Here is a 23,814-nt window from a genome sequence, read left to right on the forward strand (position 1 = left end):
TTGGGTGTGTTTAATAAAAATGGGGGTAATTAGAAAAAATTATGTTTCACTAAATATTATCGTAGTTTCATTAGTTAAGTTCTGTGTTTACTAAGACTCACTTCCCAGATAGTTCCTTGCTGTCATGTTATAGTTACAAGTTTTAATTGAGTTATTAAAGGGACACTCTAAGTTTGTTTCTGAAGCCTAACTTTGTAATCAATCTTTGGATAAAGATCAGATGCTCCATGATCTACAACCAGGAGATTAACAGCAGGCTACAGTCATTCAAGTTTAAAGAAACAATTAGACTATGCTAAGGATAAGGAGCCTGGTAACACTAGGAAATCGGGCTAAATGCCTTATGGACAATGCCAATGTATACAACTTCCCTTAAAGATAAGGCCTGGTGAAAAATAGACTAAGCCAAACAAGCTGGGGATGTACTAGGCTGTACCTAATGAAAATTTCTTAACTTAAATTCTTACTTATGACCTTACTAATACTGCTAGCTGTATTATTTCTATTTTTGCCTGTTTTACAAAATTGTTGTTTCTTACATTACCACATGTGTGACTGAGCCTCCGATAAAATGATGGTATATAGTCCCATATGAGATCAATGACTGTAAGAGTGAAACTGTGGATACAGGAAGAAGCACCAAGAGGGAATATTTTCCTAGACCATAAGAGACTAGTAAAGCAGGAGGTCCAAAGACTTTTGGCTACTCACAAGGCCTAGTCCAGTAATGGCACACTGAGCATTCCTAGCACTGTGGGACAAAACAGTCATAAAATGCCCCCCAACCATGGTCAAGTTTATGACCATGAAGGGGCCCTGCCGACAGGAAACTGGCACGTGCTGTCTGCCTCTGCAAAGATTAAATCTGAAGCTGCTGTAGCTGCTGACCTTCAATACCCCCCTGAAAGGAGTTCAGGGTGGAGATCAGGAATGAGGCATTGTGTGCTCTGGAAAAAACTGACCAAACAGGCCTTCAGATAGTTAGATATTTTCAGGTAAGGATTTTTATGAGCCCAAATTCTCACCTTTCTCATACCTAGAAAAACACTACAATCATTAACAGTGACAACTGCTTTGGTTTATGTGTTAATACCACATCAAAGGTTAAAACCTACTTGGATAAAACTAGACAACTGGCTACCTGACTACAGGTCTCCTCAAAGTGCCAGGTCTAGACTAGGATTCAGGCTTATCTTCCTGAAAAAAAAAAAAAAAAGGTCTATTTTGGCTATTAATGTTCAGGTTGTCACTCCTCCAACTACTTCTGAATCTGTTGTATCTACATCAATAACACTAGGCTAATAAAAAAAAGACATCAGAAAATATATATGACCATACCAAATGGCTCCATTCCTTTGGACAGGGTAACCCAAGCGCTGACTCTATCTGGACCAGGATTAAAAATTGTTACCAAATATAACTTGGTTCTTACTCCTGCTTTGGCCACTGGTTACAATAATTCTTTTACTGATATTTACAATATTTGCAAACTTGGTAAGTTTGTCTCTTTCAGATTGCAACAGTTTCACATCAGGATAATGGTGATGCAGAGATTTCAGCCACTCCTCAGAACAGATCCTGCCAGAATACCAGCGTAAGTCACCCTGGGGTCCCTCAATGAGACAGGGCGAGAGCTCCATGACCCCAACTAGATACGGTCTATGAGTCCCTTGCCAGCCTGAGGAAGCGACAGAAGCCAGCCCATCGTCCCTCATGCTCCCAGCAAAGATTTCTTGGGGTTCATGTCTCTCAGGGGGAAGGTGAGGTAGGAGATAGATGGGCCCCTGCGCTGGACAGCTGGTGTTTGTCAAGTGGAGTAAAACTGAAGCTTTGTTCTCACCCAGACATTCCAAGGACAAAGCTAGTGGCAGAAGCTGAGCTCTGCTGAAGTAAAGAGATAAGATGACCACTCCTAAGGTCAAGGAAAACTTCCCTATCTGCACATGTGCAGGAAGGCTCCTTGGGGGTCAAAAAGGGAGGGGGCATCACCCCATAATATGTGTGGACATGTACCCACAGGCCTCTGTCGTGGGATCCATCTTAGCAAATAGTTGCACATGCATGTTGGGGAGCCTCTTAGGACCACTCAGGTGTGAAAAAAGAAACAAGATAATTGGCCAAAGATAAACAAAGACCCAGAAGGACTGTCCTAATAAGTGATTTAAATCACCTCTTTAGGGCTTCCCTGGTGGCGCAATGGTTGAGAGTCCGCCTGCCAATGCAGGGGACACGGGTTTGTGCCCCCATCCGGGAAGATCCCACATGCCGCAGTGCGGCTGGGCCCGTGAGCCCCCCACACTCTTCTCTGGGTGTGTATCTCTGCCTAGTTTCTGACTAACTGCACTCCTCATTAAGGGAGGACGCCCAAACCCTTTCTCTCTGGGTGTGCATCTCTGCCTTACTTCTGTCTTAACAAACTTTCTCTGTGTGCTCTCCCACTTGTTGTGCTATGTCTCTAATAATAAACTTTGTACGTGTTTTTACAGTTTTTGCCTCTGTGAGAAATGTATTTTTCACTGGGGGCAAGAGCCAGGGGGTGTGGTGGTTAGGATTCCTGGTTTTCATCCAAGCTACCCAGGTTCAATTCCTGGGCAGGGAATTAAGATCTTGCTTCACACCACCACTCCCTGCTGCCTCTCCAAGGTCAGTAGGTGCCACTGGACTCTCCAAGTCTGGAAGCTTGATTTAGGCACAGGGGAGGAGAGGTGAGAAGGCATTTGGTAAACGTGTGGGGAAGTGAAGAAACCAAGCAGGACCCTGTGGGGCTCCTGGACACAAAAGCCTTTCTGTGGCCCCATTTCTTGATTACAGGAAATAGGCTTCATTCAGCCTCCAAGACCTTCCCTGAGTTCCAACAGGCAGGTTCAAATGGTTGCTCATTAGGGAAGGGAGGGGATGCAGAGACAAGGGAGGACCAGTCAAGAAACAATAGTGCAGCCTTGGGGCAGGGTCCTGGTTCTCCCCTCAAGGGATATACATAACAGCATCTTTGAGCTGTTTTGCAGATACTGAAATCCCCACCAGGTGGGAGAAGTTAATGGTATGCTGCCCATAAGCACGTAGACCCCAGACCTGCTGGAACCAGAAGGTTGATGATGCTAATTCCCACTTACCTTCCCACCAACCAGTCAGAAGAATGTCCATGAGGTGACCACACCCTCCTCTTTGAACCATTGCTATAAAACTCCTCGCTACCCCCTACAGGTTGGGACACACAGTTCTGAGGGCATTAGCCTGCCGTGGCCCCTTTTGCCTGGCAAAGCAATAAAACTATTCTTTTCTACTTCACCCAAAACTCTGTCTCCAAGATTTAATTCGGTGTTGGGGTACAGAGGCCAGATTTGGCTTCAGTGGCGGGGAGCTATCAGAATCTGAAACTGACCAGAAGTGGAAACTTCTAACCTCTTCCCGGGCCCCACCCTAGAAGTGATTAATATATTAACTGATTGAAAAAGAAGGTAAAAGAAGGCTATGAAACATGGGGTCTAATAATGCCAATTGGTGTACTAGAGCTGGAGTGGCAAGATTGATATGTTTTAGATTTGCATAAAAATGCAAATAATGCATAACATTCTTCTCTAGAACATTAAAGAGATTTGATAGCTTTTGAAGGGTCATTGAAGAGGAAATACAAATAACCAAGAAAAATAAATACAAATTCTTAACCTCACTCCTAAGTAAATAAATACAAATTAAAACAATAAGGATATGCCACAGTTTTGCTCATCAGACAGGCTATGTTTAAAAAAATTCTCATAACAACCTGGACTACTGAGGGTACGTAAACATAGGCATTCTCATATTTAGAGAGTATGCAATGATGTATCTATTTCAGAGGGAAATGTGACAATGCCTATAAAAATTTAAAATGTACACATTCTTGGATTTCCCAGGGAAATCCCAGGGATTTCCCATCAGTAATTTTTCTTTGAGCAGTGCTTGCTCCCTAAACACGTTTGAATGCTTATTAACCACATAGGTAATATGTGCGTACATGTATGTATCAACACTCTTTGAAATAGCCAAACATTTATATATCTATTAATGAGATGTGATTAACAAAATTATAGTTGGCTATATAATGGGGTTCCTATGTAGTTATTAGCCATGAAGTGGCTACATTTATATACACTGATATAGAAAGATTTTTAACTTGCTACTGATTCACTCACACTGAATCTGGCATAACAGTTTTACAACATGAATATTTGTGAGTGTGTATGTATGTGTACACACATACATATTTATCAGTATAAGCCTAAACAATTTCTGGAATAATACAGAAGACATATTTTTTAAAAAAATACCAACTTTGGGGACTTCCCTGGTGGTTCGGGGGTAAGACTCCGTGCTCCCAATGCAGGGGGCCTGGGTTCGATCCCTGGTCAGGGAACTAGATCCTGCATGCATGCCACAACTAAGAGTCCGCATGCTGCAAGTAAAGATCCCACATGCCGCAACTAAGACCCGGTGCAGCCTAAATAAATATTTTTTAAAAAATAAATAAAATTACCAACTTTGGGGAATGAGAATGAAGTCAGGAAGTGGATCTACTTTTCCCTTGATACACTGGAATACTACTTATCTTTTTATTGTCATCGTTGCTACTTCTGGTGGTATAAAAGTAATTAATGCTTATAGTGTAAACTCAAACCATTTCATTGCTAATATACTGGGGACTGATGAGAACTGAGGTCTCTATCGCCTTCCTGCAGTATCTCAGCAGTGCTCGCCTTATCCAGATATTGATATGCATGCCGTTCAATATGGAAATTCGACTGGAGGGGTGGAAAGTGAAAAGCAGAAATGAGATGTCCAGTTCTTACCCACAACAAGAATTAGTGAGATGGTGGCTATACAAAGTTGTGATTTTCCTTTGATTTTTATCTCAGCTTATAAAATGCTGGTTTGAGTTTCGTTTCAGAAAGAGTTTGGGGGCAGTCTTTTTCATAGCTGGTTAAAGGGCCAAGGTTGTTTTTCCCCAGTGAAAGAGATTAGTCCTATGGCAAGTTGTTACAAGGTTAGTCACTCAAGCATATAGACATGGAGACCAGTAATTGTCCCCTGTCCCTGCTGGCACGGATCACTACAAGTACAGAAAAAATTCAGGTCACTGGCCAGGTCTTTCATTTCAGAAGTAAAAGGGAGAAGCAATAAAGCTCAAACTTGGTACTGCAGGTTGTCTTACAAGATGATGCGTATAGGTGAGCATAAATATAAAACTATAGACCCATGTGTAATTACCATGCAAAGAATTCTGATAAAAGTTATATTCTTGGGGCTTCCCTGGTGGTGCAGTGGTTCAGAGTCCGCCTGCCGACGAAGGGGACACGGGTTCGTGCCCCGGTCCGGGAAGATCCCACATGCTGCGGAGCGGCTGGGCCCGTAAGCCATGGCCGCTGAGCCTGCGCGTCCGGAGCCTGTGCTCCACAACGGGAGAGGCCACAACAGTGAGAGGCCCGCGTACCACACAAAAAAAAGTTATATTCTTTTCCTCCAAATTACATATACATACTGGCATACAATTTCAGGGAGTCATGAGTTTCTCATGCTCATCCATTAGCCCTAAGGGACTCTCCACACCCCATGGTTAAAGGCCCTTCTGTAAGAAGACGTGCCCAATGGTGACACACACAGATATTTATTAAGTCAACACACATCAATGTGCCAGGCTCTGAGCTATGTTTTGTTAATGGAACCAAGATTAAATAAGATACAGTTTTTCACAAAGATTTCAATCCAAGAGTTGGGTCAACGTTTTCTCTCTAACTACATAGATTACATACATACACACACACACACACACACACACACCTGTACCTATATTAGGTAAATCAATAGAATGTAGGTTTCCTTTTTACTATTATAATGTACTGGGTAGCAGTTTTAATGTATTAGGTGCACACAATGCGTGTGCACATGCACACATACACACAGGGTATTTAAACAGTAAAATCTCTGTTTACTGGATGAGGACCTGTCAATTTGTCCTCGGTTGAACACAGGGGCCAATAACAAATGCCACATCCAATAAACACGTTAAAAATATTCCAATAATACTTCCTGTGACTGATTGTAATTTAGGTTACTCTCTTCAGCTTGCTTCCCAAGGCAGAGAGGTAGTACAAGAAAGAATAACATCCTTCTCGTGGTTGTTAACTACGAAACATCCAGATTTCAGAGCACAGTTGGCAAGAAATGTTTGTGTAGGTCACAGACCTTCATAGAGCAAAAGCTTTCCAGAGCTCACCTCCCCTCAAATATGGAGACTTCAATTGAAACAGAAATTAATTATAAAATGTAATCCAGGGAGATTTGAAACGACACTAAAACTAAACTTCGAATAACAAGCCCACATAAGCATTTGCCATCCACCCCATGGCGATAAGCAAAATAAGGAGGGATTTTTTTCTGTCACATGTCTCAGTGCATTGTCTACAAAATTCCTAAACCCATTAAAATCAGAAAAAAATTACTTGTTACAAAGTAAAAAAAAGAAAATCATATTATTTTGGCATACACCCTACCAGATGTATGGCCTAGAATATAAACAATGGGTTTCATATACTAAACAGTAATGAAAGGATGGAGAAAAAAGAGGGATCCCAATTCTGGAATGCGGAGAGAGATAACATAGAGATACTGGATTTCTTGGAGCAAATGACCAGCCTGGAGTCTGTTTTTTTTTTTTTTTGGCGGTATGCGGGCCTCTCACTGTTGTGGCCTCTCCCGTTGTGGAGCACAGGCTCCGGATGCGCAGGCTCAGCAGCCATGGCTCACGGGCCCAGCCGCTCCGCGGCATGTGGGATCTTCCCGGACCGGGGCACGAACCCGTGTCACCTTCGTCGGCAGGCGAACTCTCAACCACTGCGCCACCAGGGAAGCCCTAGAGTCTGATTTTGATAAATACACTCTCAGTTATATTTGCTAATAGCTTGCTACTCTGACCTCTCCATGTTCTTTCCTTCCTCCTCCTGTTTCTTTGACCTAAAGCCATGTTTACTGACTCTCTTGGAGAACGACAAACAGACAGACAGACACACAGAGGGAATATGATACTGAGAAAATCTCATTGATTTTTATATTTAGTCAGGTCAGGAGTTATGCTTAGATCCTTTATTTCAATTGGTAGGTTTTGTTTTGTTTTGTTTTGACAGGGATAACTTTTCAAATTAAATCCCTTTATTGAATTTTCACTCTTGGATAGTTTCTGAAGATGCTGTCTTTGCTGAAAAGTAAAATAAAATAAATAAAATTAAAACGGATATATTTCATGCCTTGTGAAAGCTGAGCCTGAGATGACAGTTTGGCATTATCAACCTCCGTGCCTGCAGGGAGCACAGGAATAATGTTGGGTGAGAGAAAACGTGCCGATCAGGGAAAGCGACAGCCGTGTTGTTTTCAGAATACGGGGTAATGTGCATTAAATGACACAAGCCAGAAAGCAGCATTATCCCCCAAAGCTTGAAAATAAAATCAACCTGGGATGCTACCAATTCCATCCAGAGCTTTCTAAACAAGGGGTGTAGTCACGGGAGACAGACCCTAAAGCTCTTTCATTAGTCTTTCGTTGTGGGACTTTGTTACTATAAGCGTGTTCCACAGACCAGAGGCATCGGCTTCACCTGCAGACTCTTGGGCCCTTACTGAATCAGAATCCACATTTTAACAAGATCCCTGGGTGGGTCGTATGCATGTTCAAGTTTGAGATGCAATGCTCTAAATTTATCAGACAACCTGGTAAGTGAGGTTAGGTAGCCAGCTGGTAACCCTGACAATTGGTCAACTATGTGTTCATTCATTCAATAAATATTTATTAAGCTCCATCTGCATGTAGACACTGTAGAATGTGCTGGAGATGCAATACTGAGCAAAGGTATACTTGGCTCCTGCACACACAGAACTTAATAGGCTGGTGGAGAGGAAAACTTGTGATCAAATGGAATGTGTAATTTCAAACTAAGATGAATACAATAAAGAAAAATAATAGAGTTGGATGAAAACAAACAAAATAAACTGGTTTAGATTAGGACTTCAAGAAAGACTTCCTTAAGAAGTGGATGCTCTCCCTGGATTTGATCTAGTTCTACGGTTATTCTGGATGTTATCATTGGGGGAAGCTGGGTGAAGGGTTCAGGGGAACTCCATACTATTATTTTGCAACTTCTTTGTGAGCCTAAGATTATTTCAAAAAGTTAAAAAAATTAGAAATGATGCTTAATCTTAACCTGAACCATCTTCAGTAATACGTTACACTGAATTGGTCAGGGAAGGGGGAATAAAGAAAGGTATTCCAAGCAGAGGAAAGAGTAGGTATTAGAGTCTTGTTATGGAGACACAGAACTTTGCAGTTTCTAAGAATTGAAAGCAAACCCAAAGGCCTGCAGGTGATGACTGAGGAGGGCACAGAGTGAGATGAGGCTGAGGAAGTGGGCAGGCGGCAGATTACGCTGCAGCTACAGGTAAAGGTGAGAACTGTGTTCTTTATTACTAGAGCAATGGGAACTAAAACGAAGCTCTAAACAGACGGCATGGCAACTTTTGACTTAAGACAGCTCTGGCTACTGTGTACTGAGAACTGAACCATGGCATCCAAGATAATATTATCAGCTCTGGTCACCACCAGAGAGAGCCCACTTTATAAAGAAGTGGGGGGCTTCCCTGGTGGCGCAGTGGTTGAGGGTCCGCCTGCCGATGCAGGGGACGCGAGTTCGTGCCCTGGTCCGGGAGGATCCCACGTGCCGCGGAGCGGCTGGGCCTGTGAGCCATGGCCGCTGAGCCTGCGTGTCCAGAGCCTATGCTCCGCAACGGGAGAGGCCACTGCAGTGAGAGTCCCGCGTACCGCAAACAAACAAACAAACAAACAAAAGAGGTGGGAAAGCAGCTCTAAACTGTTGAGATTATTCTGTGTCAGGTATAATCTGGGCACATTAGATATCAGAGCTCTGCCTGAGTTTATAAAGGAGAAAGGAGATGGTCAGCTTGGACGCTGATCTATCCCCACACTGATTCTGCCAAAGAATATATTCATTCCCCAAAGGGGGAAAGAAACCTCTGGAGATAAAAATATCTCCCTGTGCGCACATAGTAGTGGAGTAGGTGTGGTTTCTGGAGAGTCTGGATGGCAGGGGTGACCAGCTTCTTTGAGCTGTGAGCTGGTAAACCATGGGTATCATTTGCCTTTGCATCAGAGAAGTGGAGGGCAAGCAGACAGGCTCAGTGTCAGTGATGATGAAGTGTGTGAATAGTGAGGGATATTTTTAAAACAGAGGAGGTCTCAAAAATTAGATTATCACCCTCTGGCTCAGTGCTGAACAACTTCGACCAGCCTCTTGGCACTGTGGTAATTGGAGAGTCTGTTCTCTTCCTTTTCTCTGCACTTGAGACCTCTTTCTTTTCACCTGGGTTTTCTCCCCTCAACTATTTTCCTTCTATGCATTTCCCTCTTTTCTCTTTTTCCTTTTTCCCTTTCACCTGTAGTTCCCTAGTAGTACCCCCTGAAATGCTTAGCCCTCCTGGAGAACCTCAGGAACAACGAAGGGGAAGGAAATCCATGTTGTTGTTGTTTAAATATATTACTTAAACTTTCTATGCCTTGGTTTCTTCATCTGTAAAATGGGAACCACCACCTATGAATTGTAGTGAAGATTAATTGTGATAAAGTATAGAAAGCCCTTAGCATAATTCTTGGTACAGGGCAAGTGCTTAGTAAATATTAGCTACTATAGGAATCATTATTATTAACTTCTTTAATTTACAGTGAAGAAATGGAGGCATAAAGAGTTTAAGTAACTTTTTCAAGGTCACACAGTGAATGAGTGAACTTGTGAGTCATGCAGACATGGCTTTGGATTGTGGATCTTCAGCTTTGCTCTCCATCGTGTGCTAAAGCCAAAATGTCCATAGGAAACACAGTCTTTCACTGTAGCCAACCTAACTAGGGATGTTCAGAACCACCAACTGACTTTTGCCTCCTGCCGCTTACGATGGGGGACAGACAGGATGATGCTCTTCTACAAGCCCTTTCCAAGTGTTTTGTCAATCTCCCACTAGACAGTGAGGCATTGCCTGGATGATATCTGATAAAATAAGGAAACTGGCAAAACAAATCAAAACGAAAGAGCAGCAATAATGCAATAATAACAAGTGTTTACTTAAAAAATAAGAAATTTTGGAATTTTATCATCTCCTGCAAAGAAAAACCCCTTGATTGGATGAGAGTTGTAGAGAATTATTAAGACAACTCTAGGTAACTAAGGCCAAAAAAAAAGTCCTCAGGTCCAAACAACTCAGATTATTGATTATCGCCACTGTGATTTCCCTTAACACAGATGCGATTCATGGCAGATCAATAAAATTAATTACTATTAACTTCGTGGAAAAGTTGCTTTACTTACGACCATCCACAGTTCTGGCCTCGAGATGCACAAGATCTGGTTCCTTGTTCGACCCCATCACAGACCTAAATGATGGAGAAACATCAACATTAATGAATTCCCATGTGCCTCAGGGAAACTTAACTGAGCCCACAAACTACTAATGTTCACGGGATTCTAAAGCCACAATTCTTAGGATACATCTACTGTATTTATTGATATAGCCTGACAGTACAATTTTCACTTCAAATAAAACCTATAAAAAATCCTTTATTTGATGAAGGCCAGGCTTGACTGTGGCAAGGATACTGTGTGTTATTAACTCTGACTTGCAAATGAGTGCCATGCATGTCATATGTAACAGTCTCACTGACAGTATATTAAACTTTCAAGAGTTGTCAGGCAGATGACAGGCAAGCTGCTTTACCTGGGTGACTTGAGCAGTGATTTACACACAGCAAACTGATCTAGTTAATGTTTTCATTTGAAATTTGCAGAACTACCTACTACTATCCTATGAACAGACCACATGACCCAACCAACGTAGTGGCCAGAACAGCCTAGAGTGACCATTCTCTGTATTGTTGAACCTGTGTGAGTGGGAAATACAGATGCACCCATATTATGATATGTGCCAGAAATCACAAGTGTAAGTAAAATACAAGTCTATTTAAAATGCCTTGGAGGGCTTTCCTGGTGGCGCAGTGGTTGAGAGTCCGCCTGCCGATGCAGGGGACACGAGTTCGTGCCCCGGTCCAGGAATATCCCACATGCCACAGAGTGGCTGGCCCATGAGCCATGGCTGCTGAGCCTGCGTGTCTGGAGCCTGTGCTCCGCAACGGGAGAGACCACAACAGTGAGAGGCCCGCGTATCGCAAAAATAAATAAATAAATAAATAAAATGCCTTGGAGAGGACCCTCAAGATGGTGGAGGAGTAAGACGTGGAGATCACCTTCCTCCCTACAAATACATCAGAAATACATCTACATGTGGAACAACTCCTACAGAACGCCTACTGAACGCTGGCAGAAGACCTCAGACTTCCCCAAAGGCAAGAAACTCCCCACGTGCCTGTGTAGGGTAAAAGAAAAAAAGAAAAAACAGAGACAAAAGAATAGGGACGGCACCAGCACCAGGGGGAGGGACCTGTGAAGGAGGAAAGGTTTCCACACACTGGGAAGCCCCTTTGCAGACAGAGACTGCGGGTGGCGGAGGGGGGAAGCTTCGAAGCCACGGAGGAGAGCGCAGCAACAGGGGTGCGGAGGGCAAAGTGGAGAGCTTCCCGCAAACAGGATCGGTGCCGACCAGCACTCACAAGCCCTAGAGGCTTGTCTGCTCACCCTCTGGGGCGGGTGGGGTCTGGGAGCTGAGGCTCGGGCTTCGGTTGGAGCACCGGGAGAGGACTGGGGTTGTCGGCGTGAACACAGCCTGCAGGGGGTTAGTGCGCCACAGCTAGCCGGGAAGGAGTCCAGGGAAAAGTCTGGACCTGCCTAAGAGGCAAGAGACTTTTTCTTTCCTCTTTGTTTCCTGGTGCTCGAGGAGAGGGGATTAAGAGCGCTGCTTAAAGGAGCTCCAGAGACGGGCGCGAGCCGCGGCTAAAAGCGCGGACCCCAGAGACGGGCATAAGACGCTAAGGCTGCTGCTGCCGCCACCAAGAAGCCTGTGTGCGAGCACAGGTTACTACCCACAGCCCCCTTCCGGGGAGCCTGTGCAGCCCGCCACCGCCAGGGTCCCGGGATCCAGGGACAACTCCCCCAGGAGAACGCACAGCGTGCCTCAGGCTGGTGCAACGTCATGCTGCCTCTGCCGCCGCAGGCCCGCCCCGCACTCCGTGCCCCTCCCTCCCCCCGGCCTGAGTGAGCCAGAGCCCCCGAATCAGCGGCTCCTTTAACCCCGTCCTGTCTGAGCGAAGAACAGACGCCTTCCGGCGACCTACACGCAGAGGCGGGGCCAAATCCAAAGCTGAGCCCCTGGGAGCTGTAAGAACAAAGAAGAGAAAGGGAAATCTCTCCCAACAGCCGCAGAAGCAGCAGATTAAAGCTCCACAATCAACTGGATGAACCCTGCATCTGTGGAATACCTGAATAGACAACGAATCATCCCAAATTGAGGAGGTGGACTTTGAGAGCAAGATTTATGATTGTTAACCCTTTTCCTGTTTTTTTGAGTGTGTATGTGTATGCTTCTGTGTGAGATTTTGTCTGTATAGCTTTGCTTCCACCATTTGTCCTAGGGTTCTATCCTTCCTTTTACTTTTTTCTTAATAATAATTTTTTATTTTAATAACATTTTATTTTACTTTATCTTCTTTCTTTCTTTCCTTCCTTCCCTCCTTTAGACAACGAATCATCCCAAATTGAGGAGGTGGACTTTGAGAGCAAGATTTATGATTTTTTCCCCTTTTCCTCTTTTTGTGAGTGTGTATGTGTATGCTTCTGTGTGAGATTTTGTCTGTATAGCTTTGCTTCCACCATTTGTCCTAGGGTTCTATCCATCTGTTTTGGTTTTAAAATATTTTTTTCTTAATTTTAATAACATTATTATATTTTATCTTACTTTATTTTAATTTATTTTCTTTCCTTCTTTCCTTCTTTCCTTCTTTCCCTCATTCCTTCCTTCCTTCCTCCCTCCCTCCTTTCTTTCTTTCTTTCTACTTGTACTAATTCTTTCTTTCTACTTTTTCTCCCTTTTATTCTGAGCCGTGTGGATGAAAGGCTCTTGGTACTCCAGCCAGGAGTCAGTGCTGTGCCTCTGAGGTGGGAGAGCCAACTTCAGGACACTGGTCCACAAAAGACCTCCCAGCTCCACATAATATCAAATGGCGAAAATCTCCCAGAGATCTCCATCTCAACACAAGCACCCAGCTTCACCCAACGACCAGCAAGCTACAGTCCTGGACATCCTGTGCCAAACAACTATCAAAACAGGAACACAACCCCACCCATTAGCAGAGAGCCTGCCTAAAATCATAAGTCCACAGACACCCCAAAACACACCACCAGACGTGGACCTGCCCACCAGAAAGACAAGATCCAGCCTCATCCACCAGAACAAAGGCACTAGTCCCCTCCACCAGGAAGCCTACACAACCCACTGAACCAATCTTAGCCACTGGGGACAGACACCAAACACAAAGGGAACTACGAACCTGCAGCCTGCAAAAAGGAGACCCCAAATACAGTAAGATAAGCAAAATGAGAAGACAGAAAAACACACAGCAGATGAAGGAGCAAGATAAAAACCCACCAGCCTAACAAATGAAGAGAAAATAGGCAGTCTACCTGAAAAAGAATTCAGAGTAATGATAGTAAAGATGATCCAAAATCTTGGAAATAGAATGGACAAAATGCAAGAAACATTTAACAAGGGCCTAGAAGAACTAAAGATGAAACAAACAACGATGAACAACACAATAAATGAAATTAAAAATACTCTAGATGGGATCAGTAGCAGAATAACTGCGGCAGAAGAATGGATAAGTGACCTGGAAGATAAAATAGTGGAAATAACTACTGCAGAGCAGAATAAAGAAAAAAGAATGAAAAGAACTGAGGACAGTCTCAGAGACCTATGGGACAACATTAAATGACCCAACATTCGAATTATAGGGGTTTCAGAAGAAGAAGAGAAAAAGAAAGGGAGTGAGAAAATACTTGAAGAGATTATAGTTGAAAACTTCCCTAATATGGGAAAGGAAACAGTTAATCAAGTCAAGGAAGCACAGAGAGTCCCATACAGGATAAATCCAAGGAGAAATACGCCAAGACACATATTAATCAAACTGTCAAAAAATTAAATACAAAGAAAACATATTAAAAGCAGCAAGGGAAAAACAACAAATAACACACAAGGGAATCCCCATAAGGTTAACAGCTGATCTTTCAGCAGAAACTCTGCAAGCCAGAAGGGATTGGCAGGACATATTTAAAGTGATGAAGGAGAAAAACCTGCAACAAAGATTACTCTAACCAGCCAGGATCTCATTCAGATTTGATGCAGAAATTAAAACCTTTACAGACAAGCAAAAGCTGAGAGAGTTCAGCACCACCAAACCAGCTTTACAACAACTGGTAAAGGAACTTCTCTAGGCAAGAAACACAAGAGAAGGAAAAGACCTACAATAACGAACCCAAAACAATTAACAAAACGGGAATAGGAACATACATATTGATAATTAACTTAAATGTAAATGGACTAAATGCTCCCACCAAAAGACACAGATTGGCTGAAGGGATACAAAAACAAGACCCATATATTTGCTGTCTACAAGAGACCTACTTCAGACCTAGAGACACATACAGACTGAAAGTAAGGGGATGGAAAAAGATATTTCATGCAAATGGAAACCAAAAGAAAGCTGGAGTAGCAATTCTCATATCAGACAAAATAGACTTTAAAATAAAGACTATTAGAAGAGACAAAGAAGGACACTACATAATGAACAAGGGATCGATCAAAGAAGAAGATATAACAATTGTAAATATTTATGCACGCAACATAAGAGCACCTCAATACATAAGGCAAATACTAACAGCCATAAGAGGGGAAACTGACAGTAACACATTCATAGTAGAGGACTTTAACACCCCACTTTCACCAATGGACAGATCATCCAAAATGAAAATAAATAAGAAAACACAAGCTTTAAATGACAGGTTAATCAACATAGACTTTATAGATATTTATAGGACATTCCATCCCAAAACAACAGAATACACATTTTTCTCAAGTGCTCATGGAACATTCTCCAGGATAGATCATATCTTGGGTCACAAGTCAAGCCTTGGTAAATTTAAGAAAATTAAAATTGTTTCAAGTATCTTTTCCAACCACACGCTATGAGACTAGATATCAATTACAGTAAAAGATCTGTAAAAAATACAAACACATGGAGGCTAAACAATACACTACTTAATAACGAAGTGATCACTGAAGAAATCAAAGAGGAAATAAAAGAATACCTAGAAACAAATGACAATGAAAACACGATGACCCAAAACCTATGGGATACAGCAGCAGCAGTTGTTCTAAGAGGGGAGTTTACAGCAATACAATCCTACCTCAAAAAACAAGAAACATCTCAAATAAACAACCTAACCTTACACATAAAGCAATTAGAGAAAGAAGAAAAAAACCCCAAAGTTAGCAGAAGGAAAGAAATCATAAAGATCAGATCAGAAATAAATGAAAAAGAAATGAAAGGAACAATAGCAAAGATCAATAAAACTAAAATTGGGTTCTTTGAGAAGATAAACAAGATTGATAAACAATTAGCTACATTCATCAAGAAAAAAGGGAGAAGACGCAAATCAATAGAATTAGAAATGAAAAAGGAGAAGTAACAACTGACACTGCAGAAAAACAAAGGATCATAGGAGATTACTACAAGCAACTATATGCCAATAAAATGGACAACCTGGAAGAAATGGTCAAATTCTTAGAAAAGCACAACCTTCTGAGACTGAGCCAGGAAGAAACAGAAAATATAAACAGACAAGTCACAAGCACTGAAATTGAAACTGTTATTAAAAATCTTCCAGGAAACAAAAGCCCAGGACCAGATGGCTTCACAGGTGAATTCTATCAAACTTTTAGAGAGAACTAACACCTATCCTTCTCAAACTCTTCCAAAATATAGCAGAGGGAGGAACACTCCCCAACTCATTCTACAAGGCCGCCATCACCCTGATGCCAAAACCAGACAAAGATGTCACAAAAAAAGAAAACTACAGGCCAATATCACTGATGAACATAGATGCAAAAATCCACAGCAAAATACTAGCAAACAGAATCTAGCAGCATATTAAAAGGATCATACACCATGATCAAGTGGGGTTTATCCCAGGAATGCAAGGATTCTTCAATATACACAAATCAATCAATGTGATACACCATATTAACAAATTGAGGCACAAAAGCCGTAAAAAAATCTCAATAGATGCAGAAAAAGCTTTCGACAAAATTAAATACCCATTTATGATAAAAACTCTCCAAAAAGTGGGCATAGAGGGAACTTACCTCAACATAATAAAGGCCATATATGACAAACCCACAGCCAACATCGTTCTCAATGGTGAAAAACTGAAACCATTTCCACTAAGATCAGGAACAAGACAAGGTTGCCCACTCTCACCACTATTATTCAACATATTTTGGAAATTTTAGCCACAGCAATCAGAGAAGAAAGTCAAATAAAGAGGAATCCAACTTGGAAAAGAAGAAGTAAAGCTGTCACTGTTTTCACCTGACATGATACTACACTTAAAGAATCCAAAAGATTCTACCAAAAAACTACTAGAGCTAACCAATGAGTTTGGTAAAGTAGCAGGATACAAAATGAATGCACAGAAATCTCTTGCATTCCTGTACACTAACGATGAAAAATCTGAAATAGAAATTAAGGAAACACTCCCGTTTACCACTGCAACAAAAAGAATAAAATACCTAGGAATAAACCTACCTAAGCAGACAAAAGACCTGTATGCAGAAAACTATAAGACACTGATGAAAGAAATTAAAGATGATACAAACAGATGGAGAAATATACCATGTTCTTGGATTGGAAGAATCCACATTATGAAAATGACCATACTACCTAAAGCAATCTACAAATTCAATGCAATCCCTATCAAACTACCACTGGCATTTTTCAAAGAACTGGAACAAAAAATTTCAGTTTGTATGGAAACACAAAAGACCCCGAATAGCCAAAGCAAGCCTGAGAAAGAAAAATGGAGCTGGAGGAACCAGGCTCCCTGACTTCAGACTATACTACAAGGCTACAGTAATCAAGATAGTATGGTAGTGGCACAAGAACAGAAATATAGATCAATGGAAGAGGATAGAAAGTCAGAGATAAACCCTCACACATATGGTCACCTTTTCTTTGATAAAGGAGATAATAATATGCAATGGAGAAAAGACAGCCTCTTCAATATGTGGTGCTGGGAAAACTGGACAGCCAGCTACATGTAAAAGAATGAAATTAGAACACTCCCTAACACTATACACAAAAATAAACCCAAAATTGATTAAAGACCTAAATGTAAGGCCAGACACTATCAAACTCTTAGAGGAAAACATAGGCAGAACACTCTATGACATAAATCACAACAAGATCCTTTTTGACCTACCTCCTAGAGAAATGGAAATAAAAACAAAAATAAACAAATGGGACCTAATGAAACTTAAAAGCTTTTGCACAGCAAAGGAAACCATAAACAAGACGAAAAGACAACCCTCAGAATGGGAGAAAATATTTGCTAAAAAGCAACACTCACAGGATTAATCTCCAAAATATACAAGCATCTCATGCAGCTCCGTATCAAAAACACAAACAACCCAATCCAAAAATGGGCAGAGGACCTGAATAGACATTTCTCCAAAGAAGATAAACAGAATGCCAACAAACACATGGAAGGATGCTCAACATCACTAATCATTAGAGAAATGCAAATCAAAACTACAGTGAGGTATCACCTCACACCAGTCAGAATGGCCATCATCAAAAAATCTACAAACAATAAATGCCGGAGAGGGTGTGGAGAAAAGGGAACCCTCATACACTGTTGGTGGGAATGTAAATTGATACAACCACTATAGAGAACAGTATGGAGGTACCTTAAAAAACTAAAAAGAGAACTACCATATGACCCAGCAATCCCACTACTGGGCATATACCCTGAGAAAATCATAATTCAAAAAGAGTCATGTACCACAAGGTTCATTGCAGCACTATTTACAATAGCCAGGACATGGAAGCAACCCAAACGTCCATCAACAGATGAATGGATAAAGAAGATGTGACACATATATACAATGGAATATTACTCAGCCATAAAAGTAAACAAAATTGAGTTATTTTTAGTGAGGTGGATGGACCTAGAATCTGTCATACAGAGTGAAGTAAATCAGAAAGAGAAAAATACCATATGCTAACACATATATATGGAATCTAAAAAAAAAAAAAATGGTTCTCATGAACCTAGGGGCAGGACAGGAATAAAGAGGCAGACGTAGAGAATGGACTTGAGGACTTGGGGAGGGGGAAGGGTAAGACAGGACGGAGTGAGAGAGTGGCATGGACATATATACACTACCGAATGTAAAATAGTTAGCTAGTGGGAAGCAGCCTAATAGCACATGGAGATCAGCTGGGTGCTTTGTGACCACCTAGAGGGGTGGGATAGGGAGGGTGGGAGGGAGACGCAAGAGGGAGGGGATATAGGGATATAAGTATATGTATAGCTGATTCACTTTCTTATACAGCAGAAAGTAACACAACAATGTAAAGCAATTATACTCCAATAAATGTTTTAAAAAATAATACAAAATAAAATGCCCGGAGGCACATATTATTTAGTCTTATCTTGCAGTGAGCCAAATTAAATCGAAAATAAGTATTCTATTATATAAGCAATATGGGCCATCATACTTTAAGACTTTCATTCAGCAAGATTAACTAAACTTGGGACTATCTATAATTTTTTTCATCAGGATTTGCAGACATCCATTTAATCTGTTCCACTTCCATGTGTAAAATAGTAACATGCCTTAAAACTGGTCTTCCTCTGCCTCCCCGGAGGCCCTCAGCCCCACCATCAAATCCATACGAGAATATGAAGATGTTAAAAACGCTCATTACATTCAGGACTCAGTGTGGTCGCCAAGACCCATTTCACTTTTTCTGCCCCATGTCCTACCACACAGGAAGATCTGCCACTCCTCAAAGTGCCCCATTCCTTTCCTCTGCCCTCTGGGAGCCTCTGTATGTTTTTCTCTCCAGCTTGAAAGGCCCTTCTCCAGTTTCACCATGTCTTCTTTGACTCATTTTGAGACACATCTGAAAGGTCACTTCCTCCATTAACTATTTCCCAGTTATACCAGGAAAACTGCTCTCTTCCTAAGTATTTCTTTTTTAATACAAATTTTGTAAAAGTTTGCTACAAGTAATTATTTTATATCTTTCCCTATATAAAAGCAGCATCCCACCACCCTGTACACACGCACACCAAACTGAGAGCCCTGGAGTAGCTTTGTTTTAAACACTTTATATTCACATGTATATATGAATAAAATAATGCCTGAGCTGTAACAGACAGTCAAATGTTGAAATAAAGAAGGGAGGAAGGGAGGAAGGAAGGGAGGGAGGGAGGGAGGGAGGAAGGAGGGGAGAGGGAGAAAGGGAGGGAGAGTGTTTAGTGGTCTGTGAGCTCTTTGAAATAAGTAAATGAATCATAGTCCTAACGGCATTCCCAGAACTCTTCTTATTTGAACTCATTTCCCAACTCAGAGTCTGAAGCCTAGCTAGCTTAGTCTTTCTTTATCTTAAGAAGTCTCCTTAAGGCCCTACTATCACAGCCAGTAACTTTTCTTTGATTGATACATGGCCTGAAATTCAGAGCCTATGTTTGAAACACTGAACTCTGCTTTCTTCTTCTCCCAGGAAGCAGAAATGTCCTCACAAGGGTTTTATAATTTTCCCCAAAGAGACAGGGAATGTGCCCTTGGACATTTTCCCTGGTTAGAATCCGTACAGAGGTGGATGGTGATACTTTCACCATCAATTCAGTCACGTACTCGAGTGACCGTTTGTTCAGACAGAGATGGTAGCTCTGCACTTCCCATAGTGAAGCATTGATTGCATCCATAGGTGACCTCTACTGACAAGGCCAAAGTCATGAACAATAAAAAAAAAAAAAGACAAGCTGCCCTTCTGACAACCCTCAAACTAGAAAGCTCAGCAGGTAACTGGTTTTTGTAAATTATTATTGGGTAGTAACATGTTCTTCACCTCCCACCTTACCTGATGCAAGTTTCTTCCTTGAAACGACCAGTACCTATGACGCTGGCATCCCAGAAACACAGGGTTGCAACTATCACGCAAACCAAACCTGCTTGGCTTGTGCTTAGGGTCAACGTGAGGCAAAATGATTCTCCTGCATCCAGTTGCATCTTTCCATGTGCATATGACGACAAATCAATAATAGCAGTAATCTCTTAAGATCTTTTATTATCTCTAAAGGCAGGAGCTGTTGTTTCAAGTGACATGTCCCTCTTATCAACTAATGTAAAGAGACAGGGACAAAACAGAATCCTTTGTCTTTCCAAAGTCTACTGTGGCAACTCCCTTACCCTGCCTAAAATTTTTTCCATGTCTAGTAAAACAACTGCAACAACAAAATAAAACTTTAAAGTCAGGCCATGGTGTTTCCAACAATTTTTATTTGCAGATGTGCTCGCCCTTTTCCCTGAAGGCCTAAGGGTGCCTCTAGATCTGCAGTCACGCGTTATAAAGAAGTACTGCTGCTTTTACTTTGTGGCACTGGTGAGTTCTCAAGAGGTGAGGCCAAACAATGTTAAATGTTCACAGATGTGCTGGTTTTAACGGTGCTGTCATTGATCAGACACCTTGTGGAAACACACCACTGCAGATGACCTGCGACGTATCATTTTCTAGCCCATTTATGCATTTTAGTTGGGACCGCAGAGTTTAACGGTTTTCTGCATGTTCTGAAGACCAGTTGTTGTGATTAATAATGATGATGAGTTGCCAGAGGCTTGTGGGTGGGGATGGAGAAATGGGGAGAGAATGTAAGAGTGCACAAACGTTCAGTTATAAGATGAATAAGGTCTGCGGATCTAATGTATAACATGGTGACTATAATTGAAAGTGCTGTATCATATAACTGCAGTTTGCTGAGACAGTAGAAAGGTATTTGTGAGGTAATGAATGTGCTAACTCGATTATGGAAATCCTTTCACAATGTGTATGTACATCAAGTCATCACGCTGTACACGAAGTATATCACGCTCCTATTTGTCAGGTATGCTTCAACAAAGCCAAAAAATAAGAAATCAAAGAAAACCAGCATAAACATAAAATTTAATCCAAAATAGTCTCTTGACGATCTCATTTTTGGAGGGAGATCTCAAGAATGGCTTCAAGAATCTCTATCCAATCATGTAAGTAACTCTGACTTCAGGTATTAAGCACAAAGGCTTGGACACCTTTGCTTTATGCTTCTGGACTGCCCTGTACACATCCCTGTCATGGTTCATAATGATTTGCTGGATCTCTTTGCATAAATGCTTCTCTTACTTCACTGAGCTCCCACAAGGCAGGTGCTCTGTTTTTTGTCACTGTGTTCTCTGTGCTTACCGGAGCATAGGGAAGAATGTTTCCTCAAGAGACATATAGACATGTTTACACTGGTCAATATTTACTATAACATCTGATATATTGGGCTGTTCAAGTCTGGGACTCAGAAAGAATCTCTCTGTAAAAATGAGATGAAAAAATTCGGTTCAGGATCCTTTAATTATATAAAAAGACAATAGGTGGCTGTATCTTGTATATCTTTATATCGCCTTTATGTCTAATTGGGAAAATGAATTCCCTTCTTGAGCTGAATTTCACGGAAGGGAAGGGACACCATGCTTTGCACATGCTGGTGCCTCTGCCTGGAATAACTTCTTGCCCTTCTTCTGCCTTCTTAACTCTTGTGGTCTGTGGTCCAGCTGCAGGTGAGTGAAGCTGAAAACAGTCTCCCCACTGGGGTGCCACTTAAGCTCAGTTGGTTATCCCTTCTCAGACTTCCACAACTGTGCACATACTTTTGCACAGCACAAATTAGGCCATGTTTCAGGTGGTGGCTCATTTGTCTGTCCTTATTGACAGACAAGCTGAAACCTTTCTGTTTTTCTGTGCCAGGTACCATGCATGCTATATAGAGATATTCAATCAGTGTTTACTGAATGCTTCTGGATAAAGGAGAAGTACGTAACCAGCCATATCAGCAGTCATCAGTTGATCTGTGTGTGTGACATGTGGTCAGCTACTTAACAATCTCTGTGCTTTTTTTTTCCTTTTATTTATTTATTTATTTTTTTGCGGTACATGGGCCTCGCACTGTTGTGGTCTCTCCCGTTGCGGAGCACAGGCTCCGGACGCGCAGGCTCAGTGGCCATGGCTCATGCCGCTCCGCCGCATGTGGGATCTTCCCGGACCGGGGCACGAACCCGTGTCCCCTGCATCGGCAGGCGGACTCTCAACCACTGCGCCACCACGGAAGCCCTTATTTTATTTTTTAATGATAAAATGAGACTAAAATAAGTTCTCCTAGAATATACATCTTAAAGCACCAAGCAGATTCCTGGCACACAGCAAGGGTGTGTAGGCAGATGGGGAATATTAATCCTGATGTGAAAATTAATCCTCATATGAAAATTAAAATTCGTGTTGGTAATAAAAGCTTCTTGGGATGTCAGGGGTAGCCTGTTAGCAAAAATGATTTATCATCGTAAATCAACAGACAAAATAAAAGAGTCAATAGCCCAGAGATCAACTATATGAATAAATAAAATCATTTATTTATTTAGTGAAACACTCTAATGCTCTATTATGTGGTAAGAACAAGGGCTACAGATTCCCTGGCTTTACAAGCTTTAGAGCTATGGGAGAGACAGTAATCCAATCAAACAAGAGTTCTAATATTCAAGTTGGTATTTGAAGACATAGGAGAAATGTCCGGAGGAGAATGAATGTCCTGTAAGTCTTTACAGTAAATGGATTGAATCTTCAAGGATATGGAATGATATGATCAGTGGATAGTGGGAGTGGAAGAACATTCTCCTTAGAGATAAATATCAAGTAAAAAGGTCCCAGGTCAGAGACAGGTTGATCCACAGAGGTGTCTACTAGTAAGTCAACATGGTGGATCTAATGTTTTCACGGTAGAGCAGTAGCAGATAAAATGGAAATTTAGGCCCTGTGTACATCATGCTAAGGTGTTGTATTTGATCCTAAAAGCCACATGATGTCACTGAAAAAGTTATGCACATAAGTTTGCAAATGGCTGAAAAGAAGAACTTGTGCCCCTATCTATCTGTGTGTAGGTCTCCCTGCCCAAGGAAAGCGTAAGGTGAAGGTCCCCTAGGACACACTTGACTCAGCTCTGTTGATACAAACAAGACAAAGCCAGCCTCGTGCATCTCCGCTTCCAGCATCTTAAGTTGGTGCTCACATTTAGGAGCTGTTTGGGAATAAAATCTAAGGATTATCACAGTCAAGAATGCAAATAAAACACTCACTCTGATATAGCGCGCCGTGAAGTGAGGAGTGCAACATCGGCCTTCTGAAATACAATCAGCCAAATGCAGCCTTTGTAGAGACTTTCCACACAGAAACTCAAAAATGTCACTAGTTTACCATTCTCCTGGCATTTTGTCTGAGTTCATACCAACTTAATATACTGCTCAATAAATGCTGAGGAGCCACAAAATGTCCTGATACAGATAACCGCAGAGCAAGTATTAAAAAGTAAACACCGTGACGGGAGAGCACCTATTTATTCAGATTTAGATTTGCAGCTAATGGCCAAGGGAGGAATGCGGAGAGATATGCAGAGGAGCAGAGGCTGGGGAGTTGGAGACACC

General features: G+C 41.7%; 1 protein-coding gene across 12 annotated transcripts in view; it reads right to left on the reverse strand.

Annotated features, from left to right (window-relative positions):
* Window positions 1-23,814, reverse strand: part of SORCS1 (sortilin related VPS10 domain containing receptor 1) — a 560,723-nt gene that overhangs the window by 151,936 nt on the left and 384,973 nt on the right. For all 12 annotated transcript variants that reach the window (XM_029244670.1, XM_029244678.1, XM_029244671.1 and 9 more), the window contains one exon: window positions 10,398-10,462. In XM_029244670.1, coding sequence (XP_029100503.1) covers window positions 10,398-10,462 — 65 coding nt within the window. The remainder of the gene's footprint in view (window positions 1-10,397; window positions 10,463-23,814) is intronic.

Source organism: Monodon monoceros, unplaced genomic scaffold (assembly GCF_005190385.1).
Source record: "Monodon monoceros isolate NGI ecotype Baffin Bay Population unplaced genomic scaffold, NGI_Narwhal_1 Super_Scaffold_4, whole genome shotgun sequence".
Taxonomy (NCBI): domain Eukaryota; kingdom Metazoa; phylum Chordata; class Mammalia; order Artiodactyla; family Monodontidae; genus Monodon; species Monodon monoceros.